Consider the following 25,497-nt stretch of genomic DNA (forward strand, 5'->3'; position numbering starts at 1 on the left):
GTCCTTCTAGTTGTGGCATGTGGGACACCCCTCAGCGTGGCCTGATGAGTGGTGCTAGGTCCACGCCCAGGATCCAAACCAGCGAAACCCAGGCCTCTGAAGCAGAGCGCACAAACTTAACCACTCAACCACGGGGCTGGCCCCCATTAAATGTTTTTTGAATGAATATTCATTTGAGGATACATGAGTAATATAAAACCATGGAATTATGATATAGTTGTCCTTTTAGATTCTGCTCTTAATAGAAAGCAAAGTCTGGTTCTGGGTGTCAATGATTAAAGAGCTACTGAAAGTTCAGATAATTTAGAGGACAGATAATTAAAGTCACCTTTGAGCAATATCTAGCAAAATTACATATGTCTTTACCCTCTGACCTGCCAACCCCACTTGTAGGACTCTATCCCAAAGCTATACTGGTAAAAATATGAAAGGAAACAAGCACAGGATTATTCATTGTGGCATTATTTGAAATAGCAAAAAACTGGGAGATTGGTTGAATATCCTGTGGTATGGCTATAGACTGGAATGCTGTGAAGCTATAAAAAGGAATGAGCAGGATCTACTGAAGAAGTGTCAGGACATATTATTAAGTGAAAGAAGTAGGGTACAGAGCAGTGGTTACGGTGTAATACCTTTGTGTAAAGTATTTTATGTGTATGTGTGCATATATATGCTTACATATATTCATTTTTTTAATGTTTTTTATAAATGAAACAATAGAAGTATAAACCAAAAACTAAAAGACAATTGCCTCTAGGGCATGGTAAGGAGTATGGGGATTTTAGCAAAGACTCTGTGAATGTCTTTTAAATGTAGTTTTGATTTTACAACCTTATAAAAGTTTTACTTAACTAAAACAAAATCAAAGTGGAGAAAAATAATTTTTAAAAATTGAAAACAACAAATGAACCTAACTATAACAAAAGTATATTGAGAAAATAATTGCTTAAGTGACTTTAAAACAGTACTTCAGCTGTACTTCCCTAATACAATATATTCTGACAATGAAAGAACTATAAAAGAAAATCTTAAACTGAATTCATATTAGTAGTACTAGTATTGTTAATTTGAAATTATTTTAGGTAATTTTTAGGATAAACCAATAAGTGATTGTCATAATGTCATTGAGAACTAAGATTTTCAGCATAAGAAGGAGACAAGAGAATAAATTAAGAAAAGTTAAGGAAATACCAAATAATCTCCTAGTCAAAATCCCAGCAAGTTATTTTGTGGATATCAACAAACTGATTCTGAAGTTTATACGGAGAAGCAAACAAAAGACCCAGAGTAGCCAACTCAATATTGAAGGAGAACCAAGTCAAAAGACTGACACTACTGGACTTCAAGACTTACTACAAAGCTACAGGAATCAAGACAGTGTGGTATAGTGAAAGAACAGACAAATAGATCAAGGGAACAGAATAAAACCCAGAAATAGACCCACATAAATGTAGTCAACTGATCTTTGATGAAGGAACGAAGGCAAAAGGAGCAAAGAAGTAGTGCTGGAACTGGACACCACATGTAAGACACAGACCTTATATCCTTCACAAAAAGTAACTAAAAATGGATCATAGACCTAAATGTAAAACAGAAAACTATAAAACTCTTAGAATATAACATAGGAGAAAACCTAGATGACCTTGGGTATGCAGTGATTTTTTTAGGTACAACACCAAAGGCATGGCATGCTCCATGAAAGAAATGATAAGATGAACTTCGTTAAAATTAAAAACTTGTGCTCTGCAAAAGACAAAAGAGAGAATGAAAAGACAAGCCACAGACTGGGAGAAAGTATTTGCAAAAGATACGTCTGATTAAAGACTGTTACCAAAAATATATAAAGAACTCTTAAGATGCAACAATAAAGAAACGAACAACCTGATTAAAAATGGGCAAGAGACCCAAACAGACATCTCACCAAGAAGATAAACAGATGGCAAGTAAGCATATGAAAAGATGTTCAACATCTTGTGTCATTAGGGAATTGCATATTAAAACAACAATGTGATACCACTATACCTATTAGAATGGTCAAAATCCAAAACACTGACAACACTGAGTACTGGCAAGGATGTGGAACAACAGGAATTCTCATTCATTGCTGATGGGAATGAATTCCATGCCACTTTGAAATAGTTTGGCAATTTCTTAGAAAACTAGACATACTCCTACCATACAATCCAGCGTTCGTGTTCCTCGGTATCTACCCAAATGAACTGAAAACTTGTGTCCACATAAAATCTGCACACAGATGTTTATAGCAGCTTTATTCATAATTGCCAAAACTTGGAAGCAACCCACTGTTCTTCAGTAAGTGAATGGATAAGTAAACTGTGGTACATCCAAACAATGAAATATTCTTCAGTGCTAAAAAGAGCCATCAAGCAGTGAAAAGACATGGAAGAACCTTAAATGTGTGTTACTAAATGAAAGAAGCAGATCTGAAAAGGCTACATACTGTATGATTCCAATTATATTACATTCTAGAAAAGACAAAACTGTGGAGACAGAGAAAGTATCAGTGGTTGCCACGGGTTAGGGGAGAGAGGGAGAATAGGCAGAGCACAGAGGATTTTCAGGGCAGTGAAATTACTTTGTATGATAGTGTAATAGTGGATGCATATCAATAGTCATTTGTCAAAACCCTAGAATATACAGCACCATCAATGAACCCTAATGTAAACCATGGCCTTTGGGTGATAGTGATGTGTCTGTGTAGGTTCATCAGTTGTAGCAAATGAACCACCCTGGCACAGATGCCGATAGTGAGGGAGGTTGTAGGTGTATGAGAACAGCAGGTGTATGGTAGCTCTGTGCTTTCCACTCAGTTTTGCTGTGAACTTAAAACTACTTTAAAAAGTAAAGCGTTAATTTAAAAAAAAAAATCCTGTTACACAGGTCTGTGTATTTGTCAAGACTCATCAAATGGTGCATTTAACATTTGTGCATTTCATTGCCTGTAAAGTTTACCTCCAAAAAAAAAAAATCATATAGAAATATTGAACTCTTAGATTTAAATTGGAAACATCAGTATGAACTCATGATATATTTTCCTCTTTTAAAAAAAAGTGTATATTTCCCAAAGAGATCTTAATTGTAAAAAGAAAACAACAGTATTCATCCAAGGTAAGAGACTCAGGGTAATTTTAATTGTAGCCTTTCAGATGAATTTATGTATGAACAAAATTAAAACAAGAGAGCACTATTCAAATGTGCTGTGACCATCCTTCACAAACTGCAAGGTAGGCATCTTTATGCCTGTTTTAATACAATAAAACTGAAGTTCAGAGAACTTAAGTGGCTTACTCAGCCTTTTAACCTAAGTGGGAGAGTTTGCAGTTGCCAGAAAGGTTTAGGATGGTCCTCCTTAAGGACACATTAAAGAAGGAGAATGATCTCACGAAGTTCTTTTTGTGTGTTTCTTTGGGCATAAAGGCAGGAGAGCAGCCTACTTCCTTTTCTAGGGATTGAATTTCTACCAGCTGGCTAAGACCCCCAGGAACTCAGAGCAGGTAGATCACCCTTAATTTGTTTACCTGATCATATTATAATGAGGTAAATATTTATTAAACATCCACCTTTAGCAAGGTTGTGATTCTGCCCTGATTGTTTCCCCAGCTACCATACTGATGAAGTTTATCTAACAGTTTTAATATTCAGAATCAACTATTTAAATTAAGAACAAAGGAAAGAACCTCAGTTGAGTTGACATTGTTTATTATCCTTGAACCAGGAAATTGAGGGGTAATTTATAAATCAAACAGCAAACTCACAGATTTATTCTTCAGAATTTCTTTTTCAGACCTTCCCCTTGTTCAGGTGCAAGAAGAGAGTGAAGAGGCTCGTTCTGCATCTTCTTTCTTGGCAGAAATTTCTCAGTATACAAGTGGGTGAGTAGCAGTCTGTTAGTCCAGTCTATTTCAGTATTGTTTCAATAATTCCATGTCATTGTTCAGTTGTTTGGCAGTATAATTTTTGAAACATTTTAATTCCAGTTTTTAAAAATTAAAGACTTTTGGAATAACAGCTACCCATCTATTTGTCTCTGAGATCGAAACAAGTTTTGACACATCTCTACTCTTATAAATTATTCTGGGAACCTAGGTAAAAAATTATAGAATTTTAACAATTGGCAGCATTTAGAATTTAAATAAATGTAGAAAACATGTTGTCCTTTTAAAGTAGTTCATACAGTTGATGCACTTAACTGATTAGAGTTTTTTTAAGGCTGTTATGAGTAACAGAGGAAATATATTAGCAAGGCAGAGGTTAAAACTTGTGCTGAGCTTCACCTGCTGCCAATCTCCCTCTTTGTTTTCATCTTCGTCAATTTTCTTTTTTAGTTTAGGTACTGAATATATGTGTGTGTGTGTATTTATTTTTATATTCATAGACCTTTTTTTTTTCCACTGGGAAAGATTCTCCCTGAGCTAACATCTGTTGCCAATCTTCTTCTCTCTCTTTTTTTCTCTCCCCAAAGCCCAGGTACATAGTTGTCTATCTTAGTTGTAAGTCCTTCTGGTTCTTCTCTGTGAGCCACCGCCACAGCATGGCTACTGACAGCCAAGGGGTGTCGTTCTGTGCCCAGGAACGGAACCCGGGCTGCCAAAGCAGAGTGTGCTGAACTTTAACCACTAGGCCATCAGGGCTGGCTCAGTAGACTTTTATTTTTAAGAGCTGTTTTAATTTACAAAAAATTGAACAGGAAGTACAAAGCGTTCCCATTTATTCCCTCCCTTCACCAGTTTCTCCTGTTATTAACAAAACGTCATACATTTGTTAAAGGCAATAAACCAATGTTCATACATTGTTATTAACTAAAGTCCATAGTTTACATCAGGGTTCACTCTTTGTGTTGTACCATTACAGTATCATGTAGTTTCACTGCCCTACAAATCACCAATTTTAATACAGATATCAGGAAAGTATTAATTTTTTTTAGCTAACATAGCTGCTTTGGTTAGTTATTGATAAATATATCTGCTTCACATTTCATTACATGAGTTAGGAAAAAGAAGAAGGTAGTTCTTTGCCTTAAAAATCTACCTGGTAAAAGATGCAAAATTTGTGGTTTTCTTTAGGAAACTATTAGGTTTAAAGAGTAAAGCTATAGTTAGTTGAATATTTTGTTTTAAATGCTTAGATATGTTTTAGAAAGGGGATGTGTTTAAAGTCTAGAGTTTTGATCTGGTCAATATTCTGTTCTGTTCCGGGGCCGCTTAGCTGCGTTGGGAGTGGGATTCCTGGCTGGTATCTGTGGGTCTCGTTGAAGAACGGCATCACCCCTTACCTTCGCTGTGCTGCATTGTTTTTCCACTATTTACTTGGAGTAACTCCACCTGAAGAACTGCTTACCAGTAAGTAGGAAAAAAGATCACAGAGTGGTAAATAAGAGACTTTTCTTCCTTGTCTTCAACCTCAAGAATGCAAAGTGAGAGCAGGCAAAACCATTTCTCCATTCCCCACCTCTTTCATCAGTGTTCACTCTGAACGTGTGTGCCCCTGCCCTAGCGTAGCTTAAAGGTGAGGCCAAAAACCAGATTAGCCTCATAATCTGCAAAACCTACTCATGTCTTCTATCTATGTATAGTTGATGTGCTTGAGCTTATAAAATGCCTGCACGCAGAATATAACTAATAGGATATACAAGAAATTAGACACATTGGTTACTGTTAGGGAAGAGAACTGTTTGGCTAGGTGGGAGGAAAACTTTTTTGTATACTCTGTTATTTAAATTTTGAATCTATGACTATGTCTGTTATAAAGAATGCTGCTGGGAAAGGCCAAGTGTAACAAATCAAGGCCATGTATATTTGAGGAACAGAGTCGTTTTCTTTCTCCTTTCCATGGCTTAAATCTAGCTCAAAGTAGAGAAGGCTTCTTTCTGGTTTTGTATGGGTAAAAATTAGAACGTTTGTATGATCTGGAAGAGTCACCAAAATTGCTCAGAAAGTTTTCCTTTTGTCCTTTGAGATTAACTGACCAGATCAGCTTTACTGGCTGTCAGCTTCTTTATCTTGACTTCAGTTCAGCAGGGTTTATTGGATCTAGGTTTGTTCTGATTCTACATAAGTAGGATACTACTTCCCAAGTAGTTACCAGTACAGATCTGCTGTTTCATTAGAAAAAATCATGTGTTAATTTATCTAGACCGTGCTGTAATATGGCAATGAATAAGATAAAGTCCTTTCTTTTTATTGAGAAGAGACCAAATATAAACAAACAGATAAATTTATATAATATAATGTCAAATGATAAGTGCTACAAAGAAAAATAAAGCAGGTCATGGGCATAGAGAATGCTGGGGCCAGAGTGGGTAGTACTTCTAGATAAGAGAGTTATGGAAGGCTTCTCTGTGAGGAGACGTTGAGCAAAGAGACATTGAAAAAAGAGATGGGTTTGAACTGGGTAGAGAGTTGATGGAAGAGTATTCCTAAGCAGAAGGAACAATAAATGCCAAGGCTTTGGTTGACATAGTCAAAGAATAGTAAAGAGATGAGTGTGGCTGAAGCATAATGAACGGGGAGGGTGATAGGAGATGAGGTCGAAGAGGCAGCCAGGGGCAGATCATGTAGGGCCTTTATGCCATGATAAGGACTTTGTGTTTTATATCGTGTGGTGGTTTGACTGGAGAAATCTGATCAGGAGAATGGCTCAATCAGATTTATGTTTTAAAAGGATCACTGTGGCTTATTTGTCACCCACAGTTTTATAGAGTACAAAATGTATTCTCTTACTATATATAGAGTATAGAAATGAGCATAAACAGTGAAGAAACTCTACTAACAGGTTGACCAGGTAAGAACAATGTGCTTATCAAGTGTGTTTTTATTCTCTTGCAGATGCTGCAGAAGGAGAGTACAGTGCACTCTGCAGCTATCTATCTTTACCCACAAATTTGTTCCTGCTTTTCCGGGAATATTGGGATACTGTAAGGCCCCTCCTCCAGAGGTACTATGGGGACAAAATATCATTGTTAGCTTATTATATAGTTTGGATATTTTAAATTAAGATTCTTCGCTAAGCTTTTAGATTGATATATTGATTGAAAGGGGTAACAAAAATACAGGAGATTCCTAATTCACACAGTTAAGGAGTTGGGGACAAGACCAGTGGCCATGGGCAGCTGGAATTTCTACTTGTTCCACCATGACTACCATTCATTGTACTTATTTTTCCCAAAGCTGCTATCTCATCCTAGTTTCAAATCAGTGTGGGGTGAGGGAGGAATGCAGTAGTACTGTTGTCAGTAGCATAAAGTCACAAATAAGTATCAGAAGAACCCAAATTGGGGCTATATCTAAAACAATAGCATCTCTCTAGTGGTAGCACACATCTCAGGACTGTGACTCAGGAGGAAAAAGAGCCATTTGATAAGTGAAAATGCATTAGTTACATTTCCCAGGGAGATGTGTGTCTTTCAGAAAAACTTTCTACCCCATTACCTACTGTCTTTCCTGATCACTTTCTATCCTCCTAACCTTTAGTCTCCTTACCCTGTCTTTGCCTCCACCATTTTCTTTTTTCTTTCTTTTGAGATGTAGTTGACATATACTGTCATTTTAATAATAATTTTCACTGTGTTACTCTTATTTTATTTCCCCCATTAAAGATTCAGACACCCAATTCCAATGTGTGTGGGGGAGCTGTTTTCCTCACATATCCAACAAGCAGTTCTCTGATACCAGCTGGGCATCCTACAATTCAACTCAATTCTGACATTATCTACCTGGAGATAGTGTCAGATCCCACAGGTTAAGGGCTCAGTCCTACAAAACTGACACCCACAAACACACTTCAGACAGACACGAATCAAAAGTCCACGTTGTCACTAATGACCCCCTCCTTGGGTTTGATTAATTTGCTACAATGCCTCATAGAACTCAAAAAAACATTTTGCTTACTAGATCACTGGTTTATTATAAAAAGATGTAGCTCAGAAACAGCCAGACAGAAGACATGCATAGGACAGGTGTAGGGAAAGGAAGCAAAGCTTCTATACTCTCTGAACTCACCACTTTCCCTGAATCACGATGTGTTCACCTACCTGGAAGCTCTCCAGATCCCATCCTTTTGGATTTTTATAGAGGCTTCATTACAGAGGCACGATTGATTAAATCATTGGCCATTGGTGATTGGTTCGACCTCCAGCCCCTATCCCCTCCCTGGAGGGTGGGTGGGTGGGGCCTGAAAGGTCCAACCCTCTAGTCTCTTGGTTGGTTCTCCTGGCAGCCAGCCCCCACCCTCAGGTGCTTTCCAAAAGTTGCCTCATTAACATAACAAAAGATACCTTTGCACTCTCATCACTTAGGAAATTCCAGCGGTTTAGGAGCTCTGTGCCAGGAAGTAGATCAAAGACCAAATGTATATTTCTTATTATAAATCCCAATATCACACCCATGATTCCCTTTAGTCTTTTTAATTTTCTGCCTTTGTCTTTAAATCAACGTCTCTTTTCTTCCATGACCAAGTCAGGATGTGTTTGAATGTTTGCTTGTCTCCTGCCACCTTTCTCTGTGCTGTCGTCTCTTCTGTTAGGTTCTTTTCTGTGTTGCCTCATTTCTCACAAGGTATTCTAATCTCCAGTTTGATAAAAATGAATCAAAATGGATTAAAAAATTTAAAAATCAGCATCACACATTGTGTTGAGTACAATAACAGTAGGTTATACTAATTTTACTTTTATATCCTTGGAGTTGATATGTTCTGAACTTGCTGTTCTAGTGTCATGTTAAAAACTCAAACTTTGAAACAGAAAGTCCTGGCCCTTTGTACCATTTCTGGCACTGCTTGCCTCAAAGCCTTTCCTTATCCTCTGCTCTGTAATGCAAGGGCCTGACCCCTGCAGGCCATATTTCCCAGTCTCCCTTGTCGTTTGACTTCCGCCTGCATTTGGCCTGTGAGAGATGCTGGCAGGATATTGGAGACCAGGAGGAAGAGAGAGGCCTGAGTGTTTAGGCCACCTCTCTGCCTTGTGGAGCATCGCAGGCAGTGGCTGTAGCTCTTTTCTGGCTCCAGTTTCCACCAAACAAGTCTACTCTGGTTCCAGTATCCACCAGTGACCCTGGCCCCTGGGCTCTAGTAATACCACTATTTCCTTTGGTTCCTCCAGCCTGGGAGGGCTGGTAGCTTCCTGGTATTGGCTAATCTTTGGGTAGCTTTGCCTTTTTGTCTCCTAGTTGGCTTCTCAGCCCTTTCATCACCTTTCTTACCAATTCCTAGTATTAAATTCCCTCTTGTTGAAATACTCAGAATGGATTCCATTTTTCTAGTAAGAACTTGATTGATAAACCCTTTAAAAAAGAAATTAATAAAAGACAGGAGGAAAAATAAATAGGAAGACACAAAAAAGAAGAGGAGAAAAGAAAAAGAGAAGAAAGAGGGCTAAGATGTAAGATAAAAGAAGTCTAGCAGAGGAAACCTGGAAAGAAGGGACAGAAAGATTTGGAGAGAATGACTTGCTGACGACTATTGTGCTGAAAGTGTGATGACCCATTTGCTTGTTTTCTTGGCTCCCCATGCAGGTGGTGTGCAGATCCTGCCTTACTAAACTGTTTGAAGCAAAAAAGCACTATCGTCAGGTTGGTTTCACCTCTCAGTGCTTTTCCTCCATCTACAAGTTGTGTTTCCAAAAGAAGTTGGTTTGTTGAGCATGCTTTCTAGTCTGTCTTCTTCATTCTCACTCAGTACAGTACCTTGTTTCCTACATTTCTTTAGGTCTTTGCCAGAAGTTAGATTCTTCCTACTATTTCTTTTTTTTTTTAAAGATTTTATTTTTCTTTTTTCTCCTAAAGCCCCCCAGGTACATAGTTATATATTTTTAGTTGCGGGTCCTTCTAGTTGTGGCATATGGGATGCCACCTCAGCATGGCTTGACGAGCAGTGCCATGTCCGCACCCAGCATTTGAACCCGTGAAACCCTAGGCTGGTGAAGCGAAGCCTGCGAACTTAACCACTCGGCCATGGGGCCAGCCCCTCTTCCTTCTATTGATTGTTTTCTCAGAGTGGCTATCCTCTCCCTCTTAAATTGTTTAATACCACCAGCTCCTCTTCATTAAGCTAGTGCTTGTCTATTAAAAGGCAAAGGAGGAAATGGCATCTTGGAGCTGCTGCTATGTTAAAATCAGAGGGTAGCAACAGTATTCATATAAACCGCTCTTTTTCCTTTTGAGAATAAAATAAGATATGACTAGAACGAGTCCCTCCTCCTCTTCCCTTCCTATTCTTATGCTTAGAGACTACCCAACAAATCTTTTCTTCAGCTCTCCTGTCTCCCTAAAGTTAATGGCCAATCAGAATCCACTCTTCCTCAAGGACCAATTCAAATGCGCCCTCCTCCCTGAAGCCTGTTGTAATATATCCTCTCATATGTGTGTGTTCACGTGTGTGTGCATGTATACCTGCCAGAGCCGTAAATCACTAAACAGCAAACTCAGCGAGGGCCAGAACTGCATGCTTATCTTCTGTGTGTCTCCTCCAGGGCCTGGTTTGTTTTATGTACAATGTCTAATTTTTATTCAAATTAAATTGCATCTATAAACAAGCAGAGGAATTGGCCCCCAGCCTTAAATATTAACACCAGTACTGTTTTTCTGTGGCTAAGCAAACATTATGAGATGGTATACATTTGACACCTTCTTTTCTCACCCCTTGAACTCCTTTCACCTTCACTGTAAATGTCCATGTGCTGCCTACCCCTTAACCTAACTTCAGTGATTTAGAGATTATAGATCTGGCTCCTGTGCTCAGGTCCAGTAGTATTCCCATCACCAAGAAAAGAAAGATCTTAGAGAGAAAAGTTTAAAAGATGAGTATATTTAGGACTGTTAATCTCATATAATGCCGTTTAGACATCTACCTGTTTCCCCTGCATGGTACTAAAATATTCTGGGAGAGTTAAAAGACAGAACACATACAGCTTTTGGTCATGAGTAGTTTGTAATCTAATTATGTACATAAACTCAAGACATAAGAAAAGTATAATAATATATGGAATATACTTGAATGCTACAGAAATTTAAAGAGTAAGAGATTCTTAGTGATGCAAGGTTAGTCTTAGAGGAAATAATTTTTAGCTGAACATAGAATGAATTGTAGAATTTAAATTGATTGGGGTCTGAGGAGAGAATCCCATGTTATTCAGATGGCCTTCCCGAAGGCATGCATGCAAGGCTTTTAATTTGTCTAGTATGGTAAGAACGAATAATAACATTTGCAAACATATATCAAGTACTAAGTGTATTATGTTTCACTTCATTATCTTATTGAGTCCTCAACAGCTCTGTGAGATTCCTTGATAGTATTATTCATATTTAACATTTCTTAAATCAGCATGAGTCTTTTATGTTTCTCTTCACCCCACCCTCAAAAATGTACTGATAAAGGGGCTGGCCCCGTGGCCGAGTGGTTGAGTTCATGCGCTCCGCTGCAGGCGGCCCAGTGTTTCGTTGGTTCAAATCCTGGGCGCGGACATGGCACTGCTCATCAGGCCACGCTGAGGCAGCGTCCCACATGCCACAACTAGAAGGACCCACAACGAAGAATATACAATTATGTACCGGGGGGCTTTGGGAAGAAAAAGGAAAAAAATAAAATCTTTAAAAAAAAAAAATGTACTGTTAAATTGGTGGTGTGTCTTATGATTAAGAAAGTATAATATTCATCCTCAGTTTACAGACGAGGAAATACAGATTTAAGTTCAGTGATTTGTCAGGTGTTAGAATTTGTAACCAGGTCTGTCTGATTTCAAAGGCCTCTATTCTTAACCACTTCTTTATATTATTTTCCTGGACAGTATAGAAATCTAGCTATTAGGAAGTAGTGGGAGTTGAGTCTGGAAAAGAAGCCAACTGATGAAAGATTGGGAATTCTAGGCTAAGTTTGGATTTAATCTAGTCAACAGTGGGAATTACTATGGATTGCAAGCGTGGATCCTTTTGTTATTTTTAAGACAGTCTTCCTTCTATTACTTGGTCACTTTTTTATCTGGGCTTATTTACTCATAAAATTGCTTTTTACATTACATTTCCAGGTACCCTAGAAAAAGAAATAGTTTAATAGAGCTTCCTGATGATTATAGCTGCCTCCTAAATCAAGCTTCTCATTTCAGGTAAGAAGAAATATATATTTTAAATTTTTTTGAGCTTGCAATTGGTATACACCACCATTAAAACTGCTTAAAGTGACCACTGAACATCTCTATAACAGTGATTGCCAATCTTTTTTTTTCTTTAGAAGTGAAAACCACATAACATACGATTAATCATGATGAAGTGTACAATTCAGTGGCGTTTACTGTATTCATGGTGTTATGCAACCACCACTTCTCTCTAGTTTCAAAACTTTTTCATCACCCCAGAGAAATATCTTGTACCCACTGAATAATCACTCCCTATTCCCCTCTTTGCTGATCTCCTGGTAACCAGTAATCTGCTTTCTTTCTATCCCCATGGATTTGCCTATTCTAGATATAGCATGTAAAAGGAATCATACAATATATGACCTTTTGTGTCTGGCTTCTGTCACTTAGCATAATGTTTTCAAGGTTCGTCCAAGTTGTAGCGTATATCAGTACCTCCTTCCTTTCTTGGCTAAATAATATTCCATTGTAAGTATATACCAGAGTTTGTTTATCCATTCATCCATTGATAGGCAGTTAGGTTGTTTCCCCCTTTAACTGTTATGAATATTGCTGCTGTAAACATTCATATACAAGTTTCTGTGTAGATATGTATTTCCTTTTCTCTTGGGTATAATATATATATACCTAGGAGTGGAATTCCTGGATCATTATGGTAATTCTATGTTTAACTTTTTGAGGAACCACTAAACTGTTTTCCACAATGGCTGCACCATTTTACATTCCTACCAGCAGTGTACTAGGGCTCCTATTTCTCCATATCCTCACCAACACTTGTTATTTTCTGTGTTTTTAATTAAAGCCATCCTCGTGGGCGTAGTGTTAGCTCATTTTGGTTTCATATACATTTCCTTAATGACTAATGATGTTCAACATCTTTTCATGCACTTGTTAGACATTTGTCTGTGTTCTTTGGAGAAATGTCTGTTCAAGTCCTTTGCCCATTTTGTAATTGGACTGTCTTTTTTGTCATTGAGTTATGAGAGTTGTTTATATATTCTGGATATTAAACCCTTATCAGATTTTTAATTTGCAAATATTTTCTCCCACTCTATAGGTTGTGTTTTCATATTCTTCATAATGTCCTTTGATGTATAAAAGTCAATTTTATCTATTTTCTGTTGTTGCTTGTGCTTTCGGTGTCAAAACTAAAAATCCATTGCCAAAATCTGAAGTCGTGAAGATTTACCCCTGTGTTTTCTTCTAATAACGTTATAGTTTTAGCTCTCATATTTAGGCTCTGTATCTGTTTTGAGCTAATTTTTGGAATAAGGTGGGAGGTCCTACTTCATTCTTCTTTTCATGTGGTTTCCAGTTGTCCCAGCACTATTTTTCAAGAGGCAGTTCTTTTCCACATTGAATAGTCTTGGCACCCATGTTGAAAATCAGTTGGTCATAGATGTTTGGGTTTATTTCTGGACTCTCAATTCTGTTCCATTGGTCTATAAGTCTATCCATATGCTAATACCACACTTTTTAATTACTGTAGCTTAATAGTAAGTTTTGAAATTGTAATATGTGAGCCTTCCAAATTTTTTTTTCATTTTCAGTGTTGTTTTGACTGTTTGGGGCCCCTTACAGTTACATATGAATTTGAAGATTGGCTTTCCCATTTCTGCAAAAAAGGCAATTGGAATTTTAATAGAGATTGCATTAGTTTATAGATTGCTTTTGGGAATATTGCCATCTTAACAATATTAAGTCTTTCAGTCCATGAACATGAATGCCTTCCCTTATTTGGGCCTTCTTTAATTTGGGCCTTCTTTAATTTCTTTCAGCAACATTTTGTAGTGTTTAGTGTGCCAGTCTTTTCCTCCTTGGTTAAATTTATTCCTAGGTATTTTATTCTTTTAGATACTATTGTAAATAAAATTTTCTTTGTTTTTCTTCTTTTCTTGTTTTTTTTTTGGTTAGGAAGAGTCATCCTGAGCTAACATCTGTTGCCCACCTTCTTCTTTTTTTGCTTGAGGAAGATTAGCCCCAAGCTAACATCTGTGCCAGTCTTCCTCTATTTTGTATGTGGGTCACTGCCCCAGCATGGCCGCTGACTAATGGTGTAGGTCCTTGTCCAGGATCTGAAACCAGGCTGCCAAAGCGGAGTGCACCAAACTTAACCACTATGCTACAGGGCCGGCCCCATGATATTACTTTCTTAATTTTCTTTTTGGATTGTTCATTGCTGGTGTATTGAAACACAACTGATTTTTGTGTGTTAATCTTATATCCTGCAGCTTTGCTGGGTATCCATAGGGATTACAGTTAACATCCTAAATTTAATTTGAATTGATACCAACTTAGTTTCAACAGCATACATCAACTATTTCTTTCCAGTTCTGTCTCCTCTCTTTATGTTGGTGAAATCACAGATTACATTTTTATGCAGTGTACCTGTTAACATAGATTTATAATTATTGTTTTATACATTTGTCTTTTAAATCATAAAGGAAACAAAAAGAGGAGTTATGTATCAAAAATTACAATAGTACTAGCTTTTATACTTACATATGTTGTTACCTTTACCAGTTACCTGTATTTTTCTGTATAGCTTTGAGTTACCATGTTTGTTCTTTATTTCAGCTTCAAGGATTCTCTTTAGCATTTCTTGTAGGACAGGCCTACTAGCAATAAACTTCCTCAGCATTTTTTTATCTGAGAATGTCTTAATTCTTCTTTATTTTTGAAGGATAGTTTTGCCAGATATAGAATTCTTAGTTGACAGCTTTTTTCTTTGATCACATTAAATATATCATTCCACTGCCTTCTAGCCTCCATGGTTCCTGATGAGCAGTCAGCTGTTAATTTTTTTGAGGATCCCTTGTATGTGAAGAGTTACGTCTCTCTGGCTGCTTTGAAGCTTCTCTCTTTGTCTCTGACTTTCAACAGTTTGGTTATAATGTGATTATAATGTGTCTTAGTGTAGATCTTTTCGAATTTATAGTTGAGTTTGATTTTTGTATGTGTAGGTTCATGTCTTGAAACAAATTTGGGGAGTTTTTGGCCATTATTTCTTTAAAAAATTTTTTACTCTCTTTCTTCTCCCTCTAGAACTCCCAGAATATATGTATATGTTGGTACACTTGATGGGGTCCCATAAATCCCTTAGGCTCTGTTCCTTTTTCTTCCTTCTCATTTCTTTATGCTCTGATACAGTAATTTCAGTTGCCCTGCCTTAAAGTGCGCTGATTCTCCTGCCTGCTCAAATATGCTGTTGAAGCCTTCTAGTAAGTTTTTATTTCAGCTGTTGTACATTTTTATGTTTCCTTTTTATAATTTCTCTTTACTGATATTCCCTGATCTTTCATACTTTTTAAATTTCCTTTAGTTCTTTGTCAATGATTTCCTTCAGCTCTTTGAGCATATTTAAGAAAGTTAAAGTCATTGTTTATTAAGTCTCACATCTGGGCTTCCGCAGCAATGATTTCTGTCAGTTTCTTTTTTTCCTGAGAATGAGCCATACTTTTCTCTTTCTTTGTAAGCTTTATAAGTTTTGTTGAGACCTGTACATTGAATATTGTAATGTAGTGACTCTGACAATCAGATTCTCCTCTATCCCAAGGAACTGCCATTGTCACTTGATAAAGGCTGCAGTTGTCTGCTTAATGACTTTACCAAACTTTTTTTTACAAAGACTATATTCCTTATTGTGTGTTCACCAAAGTCTCTGTTCCATTATCTCTGTGGTCAGCCAGTGAACTGACAGAGATTTCCTTAAATGCCTGGATCCAATAAGAGAAGAAAAAAATATAAAGAATATTTTCTCTCTTTAAATCCCTTCCACCATCACCACCAAGGAAGCTGCTTCAGCCTATGGAGGTTGAAGCAGTAGCCAGTATCTGTGCCAGCCCCTCAGTGAACTGCCAGGCAGAACTAAACACAGGTCTGTTTTTTGAGGACAAGGAACCTATTGCCTATCCCAGCACCAGCAAGTCGTACCAGGATTATAGGCAGCCACTCCATAGCTACCAGCTGTGGGGCAGGGGATAGGGGATGATAGCCACTACACAAAATGCCAAAATTCACTGAAGTTTACCAGCCTCTTTCTTTGTCAAGCACTCATCTAGACACTACAAATGTTCATTTAGACTCTAGAGTTCCAGTTTTTGCCAGATCAGTAGTTGTTTCTGTGGAGGAAGCAATTCCTGGAGCTCCCTGCTACACCATCATCTGTGACATCTCTTCTCAAATTTATTCTTTTAAGCTACAAGAACCTTTTTTTTTTTAGCATTCTAAGAATGATCATTTATTCACGTGTCTTAAAATAATGTTTTACATGTAGAACAGTGTGGTCAACACATCCACTCACGGAAATAACACTGTTTTTAACTTCACAAGCAAATAGTACACTTAGAAATAATTCCTACATCTTTCTTTAGCCACCATTTTGCATATTTACAGTGTGGTGACCACAGCCATTCACTGAAATAACACTGAAGAACCCTTTTTTTCCAAACAAAATCTTATGTGGAAGCGCATTATAACAGTAAAACAGATAACTGCATTGTGACTCAGGGTCCAGTCTGGATACTGGAGAGAGGCATATACCCCCTTAGCCTTTTTTGTCCCTGTGTCCTCTCCCACCTCAATCAGATTAAATACTACTCTAAAGCAGTGTTTCTCAAGCTTTTTTTTATCTTCCTCTTCCCTTTCACTGATCACTCTCAAATCAAAGTAATACTAGATGATAAAGACTGGTGAGAAGCAAAATAAACAAATTACATTATGTTCATTACTAATACCACATATGAATTACCTATTAGTTACTTTTGTAGGAGAACAACATGAGCTTAAACACATGATTCTAAATGGTAAAATAGTGTCCTATAAAGTTAATAATAATTTGTTTTTATACTTACCTTGCTATAATGTGATGTAAGTTATTTAATAACAAATTCATGAGCAGCACACCACCAATGAAATGTCACTGAATGGAGAAATTATATTCATATCGACTTTAGCTGTTGGTGTGTGAATATTTCATATTTGAATCACAATACATCATGTCTTGAAAATAATAAGCCAAAATTACTGTTTGGCTAATTGCTTAGTACTAATTGCTTTGATGCAATTATGTATCCTGGACACTCAGGCATCACACCACCACCTGTAGCAAAACAGATGGATAATGATGACATGGAACTAGCAGCACCTTGTAATTAAAAGGCAAGAATCTCAGCAGCCTGAAAATCCAAGCCTGTTCAAGACTTCATTGATGAGGTGCTGCTAACAAAACATCCTTTTCCAAAATTGCAGGAATTCCAAAGGTAGTTAGGCAATTTGTGAAGTTACTATGCATTGTGCAGCAGCCAAACTTCTTAGTAAACTTAAATTAATTAGAGCTCTCAGTAAACACAAATAACTCTTACATTTTGTTTTAAGGATACCAATTAGTAATTCCAGTTAACTGCCATGGTGTACAAGGTGACTATTAGTAGTCCTTAGTCATGTGTTAAAAAAAAATGCTGCCATTTGAAGGAATCAGAGAAAGGGATTGCAGTTGAGGATCATTTGAGGGCTTGAAGAGCACTTCTTTGGCCCAATCTGAGCAACACTGCCTTGCACAATGACTAAGGAAATTCTCTTATTTAGGTATAACCATTGCTTTGAGCCATGAAACCAGAGGGTTTAACTGGCCCAGCGAGGACAGGGCAGCCCATACTCCAGCCTCTGTTACCAGAGAGAATTGACCCAGTGTTAGCTCCCTTACTGCTTGTCTCATGCAGAGTAAGGTCAGCCAGCTAACGAAGTGGTCAAGTCACTTTACCTCTCAGCCCTCAAAAAATTGGCTAAACGATTGCAAAGACTGTATCCAGCTGTAAATTCAGTGATTCTCCTAATCTTAGGGCTGCATTGCTACCACAGAAGCCCAGTGAATTGGGATTATCTTCCAGGTATTAAAGGGTATCATGCTGTAGGCTCTTAGGAAGATCCGAGAAGAGTGTTAGTCGTTAATCACAGTGAAGATCCTCTTGGGTGATCTTACTACTTACTGGTTTCAAGTAAAAATGAAAATAAATCTTAACGATCTCTTCCAGTTTTATTGTCACCACCAGTTTCCATTAAGACTAAGCCATCTCTAATGTGAGAGAGTGCCCGCTCAGTTACTATACTTTAGACATCGCCCCCGTTTTCCTCTACATGATGGATGGCTAGTGACTCAGACTCAGGCATCCTGTGCTAACAGTGAAAGAATATGTTGGCTTTATCCAAAAAAAGCTATAATTATGTTCTGGAGCAACCCTCTGAAAGTGAAAATTGCCCCCTCACCTACAGGAAACAGAAATGAAATACCTATGTAGAGAGTCCCTCTGCTCCTATATGGTTTTCTTATCTTGCCTGAGAAACTGGGGATCAGAGAATAAACTATTAATACCCTATTGGAGATCCTTTTTGATGCTCTTTATTCTGACCCTATTGTGGGCCTCGCTGGATTTTTCCTGTGGTTGTGTTTATTTTTTACTGCCCAAATTAAGGAATTCTTGATGTTTCTATTATGTCCATTATACAGCAGAGACAGGAGCATGGGAAGCTCCTTTTTTAGAGATAGCCATTGTCACTTCAGAGAGTGATGCCCCCCTTTGGGCACAATAGCAAGGCTCTATCATGCTACTGTGTAAATTGGTCAGGCTCAAAGCACTGCTTGGTTCCAGCAAGTCAACTCTGCCACTTTTTCCTTCCTAAGACGTGCTGTGTTTCCCAGATGGAAAGCTGCATCAGCTCAAAGATAGCAGTCTCTCATTTCAACCCTGAAGATCTCAATACTTCAAAGAAATGGGGGGAAATGTGTTTGAACCCTTACTGCAAATTGTGATTTTTAAAAAAAAACAATTATACACCTACAGGGTCCTATTCCTCCAAAGGTGAGGACAAAGCTTGACTAAACCACTCCAGAGGAGGCAGCTGACTGTAAATTGATCATGTCAGATGAAGACTGAATTGTATAAATGCGTCTCAATCTCAAGGCGTATTTAATTGCCAAACTTTATGAGACTTATCGGTACACTGTATGTTTAATAAAAATTTCTTACTATGGATTAATCAGAAGATTTTTTGTTAAGTCCTCTTAGGGGGAAATATTAAAGAGGAATCATCTAATTAAATATTTCCTTGTGTTTTAAGAGCTTTCTTTGCTGCAAAGCGGCCAGTGATGAAAGCATGTTTCATGGCTACCTGGATTTATCATGTTTTTGTTTCTCCATGATACTGAGTATTTTCCTCCCTTTTGAGGTGCCCACGATCTGCAGATGATGAGCGAAAGCACCCTGTCCTCTGTCTTTTCTGCGGGGCCATACTGTGTTCTCAGAACATTTGCTGCCAAGAAATCGTGAATGGGGAAGAGGTTGGTGCTTGCATTTTTCATGCACTTCACTGTGGAGCTGGAGTCTGCATTTTCCTAAAGTGAGTAGTGAGTGATGCAGAAGCTTCATAATGAACTTAGGGAGTTTGGATCCAATCTGGAGGCCATTATGGCAGGACATTACGTTGATAAGAATGATCTATCAGAAGTTAGAGTACAGACCTGTTAGTTCCATGAGATTGTATTTGAGAAGATAAATAAATTTTTAGAAAGTAGGATTCTCTTCACATATTCATTGTTTGTGGAAACTCTGAAACAAATATAATAGACTTTGTATTGATTACTTTGGTATTGTATCATACTCAGGGATCATGAAGGAGCTTTGAATCCTAAAACTTATATTTAAAAAGTACATATAAATTATTACTTTAGATTGACCTTTAAATGTTTTAATTTAATTCATTTCCTCTATCAGCCAACCATTGTTTTCCCTGGTCTCTCAGCAAAAGGCTAAGAGTAGAACAATAGTTTGTGACAGCAGAGTGCAAGTTGCCTGAGAGGGAGAACATTTAAAATGGATACATGTGCTTTTTCTGTTCATTCCCTGTGTGTAATGTAGTTTCTGTTTGCATAAGCCCAAATATCTCACGCACTAATATATAATCATTGCTTATAGGCATCTGCTGGAAAAAGGAGAATGAATGTGTGAAAGCCAAACCCAAACACTTATTTTTTTCTTATTTTCTTCTTCTGGGGAACCTGCAGCAAGTAAACCCATACCCGTTCCAAATATTTGTTTTATAATTTCTCTCTGTAGTACTTATACCCTCTGTACACATGTACACAAGCATGAGTTTATGTCTCCATTTGTCTGCTGTGAGAGTTCCAAGTACCTTCCAACTGGATCTTTCTAATCCGTGCTATTGGAGGCTGGCTGTAACCAGGAAAGATTTGACAAGTCTCTAGCTGACTTTCTTTCTGGCCCAAGGTTATCAGAGTAGGGGATGTGGGTCTGTTCTTCTATTAAGCTCTTTCTCCTCTCCAGGTCATAGGTCAAGAAGCAAAAGAGAAACAACCCCAGCCACCATCCTCCAGGGCATTTGTGGCTCAAGTAGGACAGCCTCCTTCCTCTCTTCAATATATTCAGCCAGTGTTACTGATTCCATTTCCCTAAATCTATTGATCCTTTCCAATAGCTTCACCAAAATAGCAACATTCATTCTCTTTTATTTAGACAAAACACAGTTTAGTCTGTTTGTCTATGTTTATATTGTCTTTATACTGATTTCTAATGGATACACGCCATGTCTTTTCTCTAGATTAACTTTGATGCAGTGCCTGTCATTTGCACACATACAGTTAATAATATTTCCTGTTGATTGTTTTGTCCTTCAGAATCAGAGAATGCAGAGTGGTCCTGGTTGAAGGTAAAGCCAGAGGCTGTGCATATCCAGCCCCTTACTTGGATGAATATGGAGAAACAGACCCTGGCCTCAAGTAAGGTTTTAAATATTTTAGTCACATTATTGTACATGGATTGTAACAGTTCTTTAGACACAAAATCTGATGCTAAATATTGAGAGATATTTTTAAATAGCAAGTTAAAAATATTAAATATGATGCCGTCTTAAATGTAACATATCATTTTCAACAACTTTATGCTTCTCCAAAATTTGGGAGTAATACTTCTCCAAAATTTTTAAAGATACCAGCCATTCTAATGCTTAAATGCTCCTATTATTTTTAGTCACCCTTTCTTCAGAATTACTTAGAAGGTTTAATTGGCACTGATACACAAAAGAAAGAAATCTGTAGTGTCCAGTGAGGGAGTTTGATTTAAAATGGATGTTCATTGTTTCCATTGCAATAGTTGAAACTTTTTATTAGCCAGCTATATCAGCCTTTCTTTGCTTCCAAGCATTGGCAAAATATTTAGAATCCTGAGCTTTTCTCTATCATTCCCTGATGTTAAGAATTGGAGTATTACTGATGGCTTAAGTGAAAGAGGAAATAAGGCCACAGTGTCCTAAAAGTACGTACAGATAAAGATTAGATACTCTTACCATAAACTGTCTCTTTTTGTTTAACTGAAATTTTGTTCTTTTGAAATATTGCTTGCAATGAATAGGCTTCCTAGATGGGACTTGGAACCTTTGATCACACAGAGATTTGTTTATATTGTGACAGCATTTGACCTGTATAGAGATAGTCTTTGGATTAAGGGAGGAAAAAGCAGAGTGGTGAAAGTAGTTAATGACTGAGGATAAAGATCTGAGTTGTTCCAGAAAGGCGCACAAAGGAGCAGAATTTTTAAATTAATTAGGCAATTTGAAAATACCCAACCAGCTGAGACACTTGGATGCCTCAGGTATGATGAATATCTCACAGTTCCCCATTATTGGCAACAGCCAACCATCAGTCATTTTAGATTAGCTGTTAAACAGTGTTACAAATTGTGCAATCTTAAAATTGATGTGAAGTAGTAATTTTATTTAAATATTTGCTAATCACCAGCTTTGTTGCTTCATAAGGACAACTATAACCAAATATTCTGAGGAGCAGAATATAATTTGAGGGCTTAGTGTTACACCTCAGACCTAACGTCTACTGTGCAAAGATTGGAAATCAAAGCTGGATAAACTATATGAGGCCAAAAAGCCACTAGAGCCCCACTCAGGCTAACCACCCCAAAAAGAATAGAGCTGCTTCAAGTTAGAAACCTTGCTAGCCATTTAAGTGGGGTTCCATAATGCCCACAGAATCCTTGACCTGTTTTCTGAATAATCAGGGAGTAAATTTCTGTTTCCTTAGCTAAGTAACCCATCAAGTTCATAGTGATCAATGGTGAGAGGAAAACATCCCTTTTAAAACCCTGTCCTGGTGATTTCCCCCAGCTCCAAGAATATCTTAAGAGTTCAGACTAATTTAGGCAATAAAGATGTAGCAGTTATTTGATTCAAACTTACATGTTGTTTTTTCCTCCCCCGAAGGAGGGGCAACCCCCTTCACTTATCTCGTGAGCGGTATCGGAAGCTCCATTTGGTGTGGCAACAACACTGCATCGTAGAAGAGATTGCTAGGAGCCAGGAAACTAATCAGATGTTATTTGGATTCAACTGGCAGTTACTATGAGCTCCAGCTCTGCCTCGGGACAATCACTAATGAAGACTGATTCAAAATTATGGAGACCTTTCTGAGGGCCGGGGAAGGGTTGGAAGGTCTTTTGCTCCGTGTCCAGATTCACATACATCAATAAAATATTCCTTAATGGAGTATTGCTTTCAAATATTGAACATATGCTTAAAGGACAAAAAGGACATAGGTTAATCTGTGTTCTGTTTCAAAACACTGAAGAAGTGCTTCTTGACCCTACATGTCTCATTCTGCTAATATTTCCAGTAAACACATTTCCCTTCATAGTCCTGTTTCATTTCATTTCATCCACCTGGTAAATGAAGTCACATCAAGCAGTTGTGAACATTTTATATGTTGGTTAACACTTCTACAATTTTGTATTTGGTGCCCAACCCCCGCCCCCTCCAAGTTTAGGATCCCTGACAAGATTCTAATAATCTGTGATAGTCTTCCTTGCAGCTAAAGAGGAATTGCAGAAACCATGCAGCATACTTCGATTGAGAAAGTCTTCAAAAAAGTGAATCTTTTATTGTTTCTCTTTTAAGGAAATACCCCTAATGTGCCACTTACTGTTTCAGCTAGAAATTAAACTAAATCTCTATATGGACAGAGCTGGCATTTCGAAAGCAAAATTTATGGCAGTGTGGAAAAGTATTTTTCCCACTGTAGACCTCAAGAAGAGTTAGGATAATGTATTCATTATTCACCCCTGATGGGACAAAGGGCCTGTAATTCTCACCTCTGACCACTAATAGTTTTGTTGAACTTTGAAATTATACTTTCTCCTTTCCAAAGGCAAATTTCTAAAGTGAGTTTACTTATCTGTTGATTGTGGCACCATCCTCCTTGACTTTGAGAAACTTGAAGTGGTTCTGATGTAAACTGTCGAATGAGGATAAGAAAATCCCCCTAATGAATGGAGCACGGAAGCTGTAAATTAGAACAATCAGATTTAAGCCAATCCTGGAACCTTCTCTTCTTTGTAAAAGACAAATCTTTCATTTGTTATCTGTGTGCACCTTTTCATAAACCCTGGTTTTATGACTAGTACAAACAACCAAAAGAGTCATGTGACCAATAGTCTGTGCCTGTTATGACACACTGTGGTTGAGCCATCCTGTTTGTTAGTAATAGAGCTCTCCCAAATCTGTGCATAGACTTCTTGGTTTTTGGCTTTAACTTTTTATATCAAGAACTTGTGATATAAAACAGCAGGCAGAAGATAAATTGAAATCTTCCATTTTAGCTTCTCTTTTCTCTGGGGTAATGTTAGGAGTTTGAAAGATGCATTCAAATACCACCTTATTTTGCCTTTGGTGACTACTGCCATATATGTGTGTAAACATTTTCCTACCTTCTTTTTGCTCAGCAAAGGCAAGTGAATAAAAATTTATTTGCAGAGTGATTGATTATGCACATTTTGGGTTAGATTTTTTGGTATTTTTATGTAAAGTAAAGAAAAGGTGGATTTTGCAGTAAGGGATTGGCAGGAACAGGCATCAGAATCACAATCATGATATTCTACTTGAATAATTATTATTCAGAAGGTATCAAGAAATAGACACAACTCCAGTGAACAATTTCTAACAATTGATGGTTGAGGATCAGAAAATTCGGTATTCGGTTTGTGAAATTTGCCAGCATGATTAAATGATTAGAATATTTCCCTTTATTTCTTATATAATTTTGTTGGATGGGTTGTCTGACTGGAAAGTCTGAGCCAGAACAGGCGACAGAAGACACTGACTTCTGCCCTAATTGACTGGCTCCAGTGTAGCAAAGATAAACTGACTTTTTATTTCTAGTCTTTTTATATTCACTTCATAAATCCTGGGGTTAAGCTCTCAAGCTGCCCCAGGGACTGTCCTGCGATGACCAGTCAGACCTTTACTGCCAAAGAACCCACTTCAGCTTGAGTTCCACTTGCTGAGATTGATCAGATCTCTGCGCTGTAGGCGAACGTATGTCTCAGCACTGTCCCCAGCCCAAGGGTTTTCTGATTATATCAAAGATCCTAGTTGTTTGCCTCCGTCATTGCAAACAGTTGAATTATGCTTATGAAGTTTACTTACAAATAAGCAAAAAGTCACTTTATTTTCTTTAATGTAGTATGTGGAGGAACTGGTTCAACGGGATGGCTCCGAGACTGTTTTTCTAATGTTTGGTGAGGGGCTGGCAGGAATTTTAATGATACAGTGAAGAAAAACATGTATCTGTATAATTAATTTATTATGTTGGTGTATGGACTGTGAGTTCACCCCTTAGTGGTCATTTGTCAGTTCATAACAACTATGCATTTTGGTTCACTGTGATGATGATCTATATTTAGTGACTGCAACATGTTTATACCACTGATTCAAATTCCATCCATGATGAAGTTATACAAATAATGCATATATTGATATCTTTTATTGCAAAATGTAAATTTAAAACTTGTATAATGTTCTTGTGCTTTTTGAAATAAAATATCTTATATGTGTACATTTAAAAAGAAAGGGATTTCTCATTTTTGGGGATTTGGATTTGAAGTATAAAAATCGGTACCTAGAAAGGAGCTCTAACTAAAAGTTATCTTTGTCAGCCCAGACAAATTCTTTAAAAGACATAGGTATTTAGTGTAATGGGCTCCAAACTTTCTGACCATACACTCAATCAGTAAATAATTTTTAAGCATGCATATTATATATATATATAATTATTTTGTGTTCATGCAATACTGTACTAATGCATTAAGTACATTATAATACATTGCCCAAAAATAATGATTTAAAAAATCTGTTGCAAAATAGATTACTTCTATTTCAATATCTCCCAAGTGAATCTATGCATCCCTTTGGGTATGCACACCCTATCATGGAGACCAGTATCTAGAGCCACAGCGTCCGGAAGAACTCTACAGTGATAGAAATGTTCTGTGTTTACACTC

The 25,497-nt window shown here is 37.4% G+C and overlaps 1 protein-coding gene across 3 annotated transcripts in view; it reads left to right on the top strand.

The window, feature by feature from the left end:
- Positions 1-25,066, top strand: part of UBR1 (ubiquitin protein ligase E3 component n-recognin 1) — a 166,349-nt gene extending 141,283 nt beyond the window's left edge. For 2 of the 3 annotated variants that reach the window (XM_070238345.1, XM_023618975.2), the window contains 8 exons: positions 3,806-3,893; positions 5,227-5,360; positions 6,846-6,954; positions 9,528-9,584; positions 12,035-12,112; positions 19,367-19,537; positions 20,832-20,933; positions 22,427-25,066. In XM_070238345.1, the coding sequence (XP_070094446.1) occupies positions 3,806-3,893; positions 5,227-5,360; positions 6,846-6,954; positions 9,528-9,584; positions 12,035-12,112; positions 19,367-19,537; positions 20,832-20,933; positions 22,427-22,568 (881 nt within the window). In that variant the 3' untranslated portion in view covers positions 22,569-25,066. The remainder of the gene's footprint in view (positions 1-3,805; positions 3,894-5,226; positions 5,361-6,845; positions 6,955-9,527; positions 9,585-12,034; positions 12,113-19,366; positions 19,538-20,831; positions 20,934-22,426) is intronic. The other variant, XR_001379023.3, reaches the window with a different exon arrangement.
- Positions 25,067-25,497: the final 431 nt, after the last annotated feature.

The sequence above is a fragment of the Equus caballus genome, chromosome 1 (genome assembly GCF_041296265.1).
Source record: "Equus caballus isolate H_3958 breed thoroughbred chromosome 1, TB-T2T, whole genome shotgun sequence".
Classification (NCBI taxonomy): domain Eukaryota; kingdom Metazoa; phylum Chordata; class Mammalia; order Perissodactyla; family Equidae; genus Equus; species Equus caballus.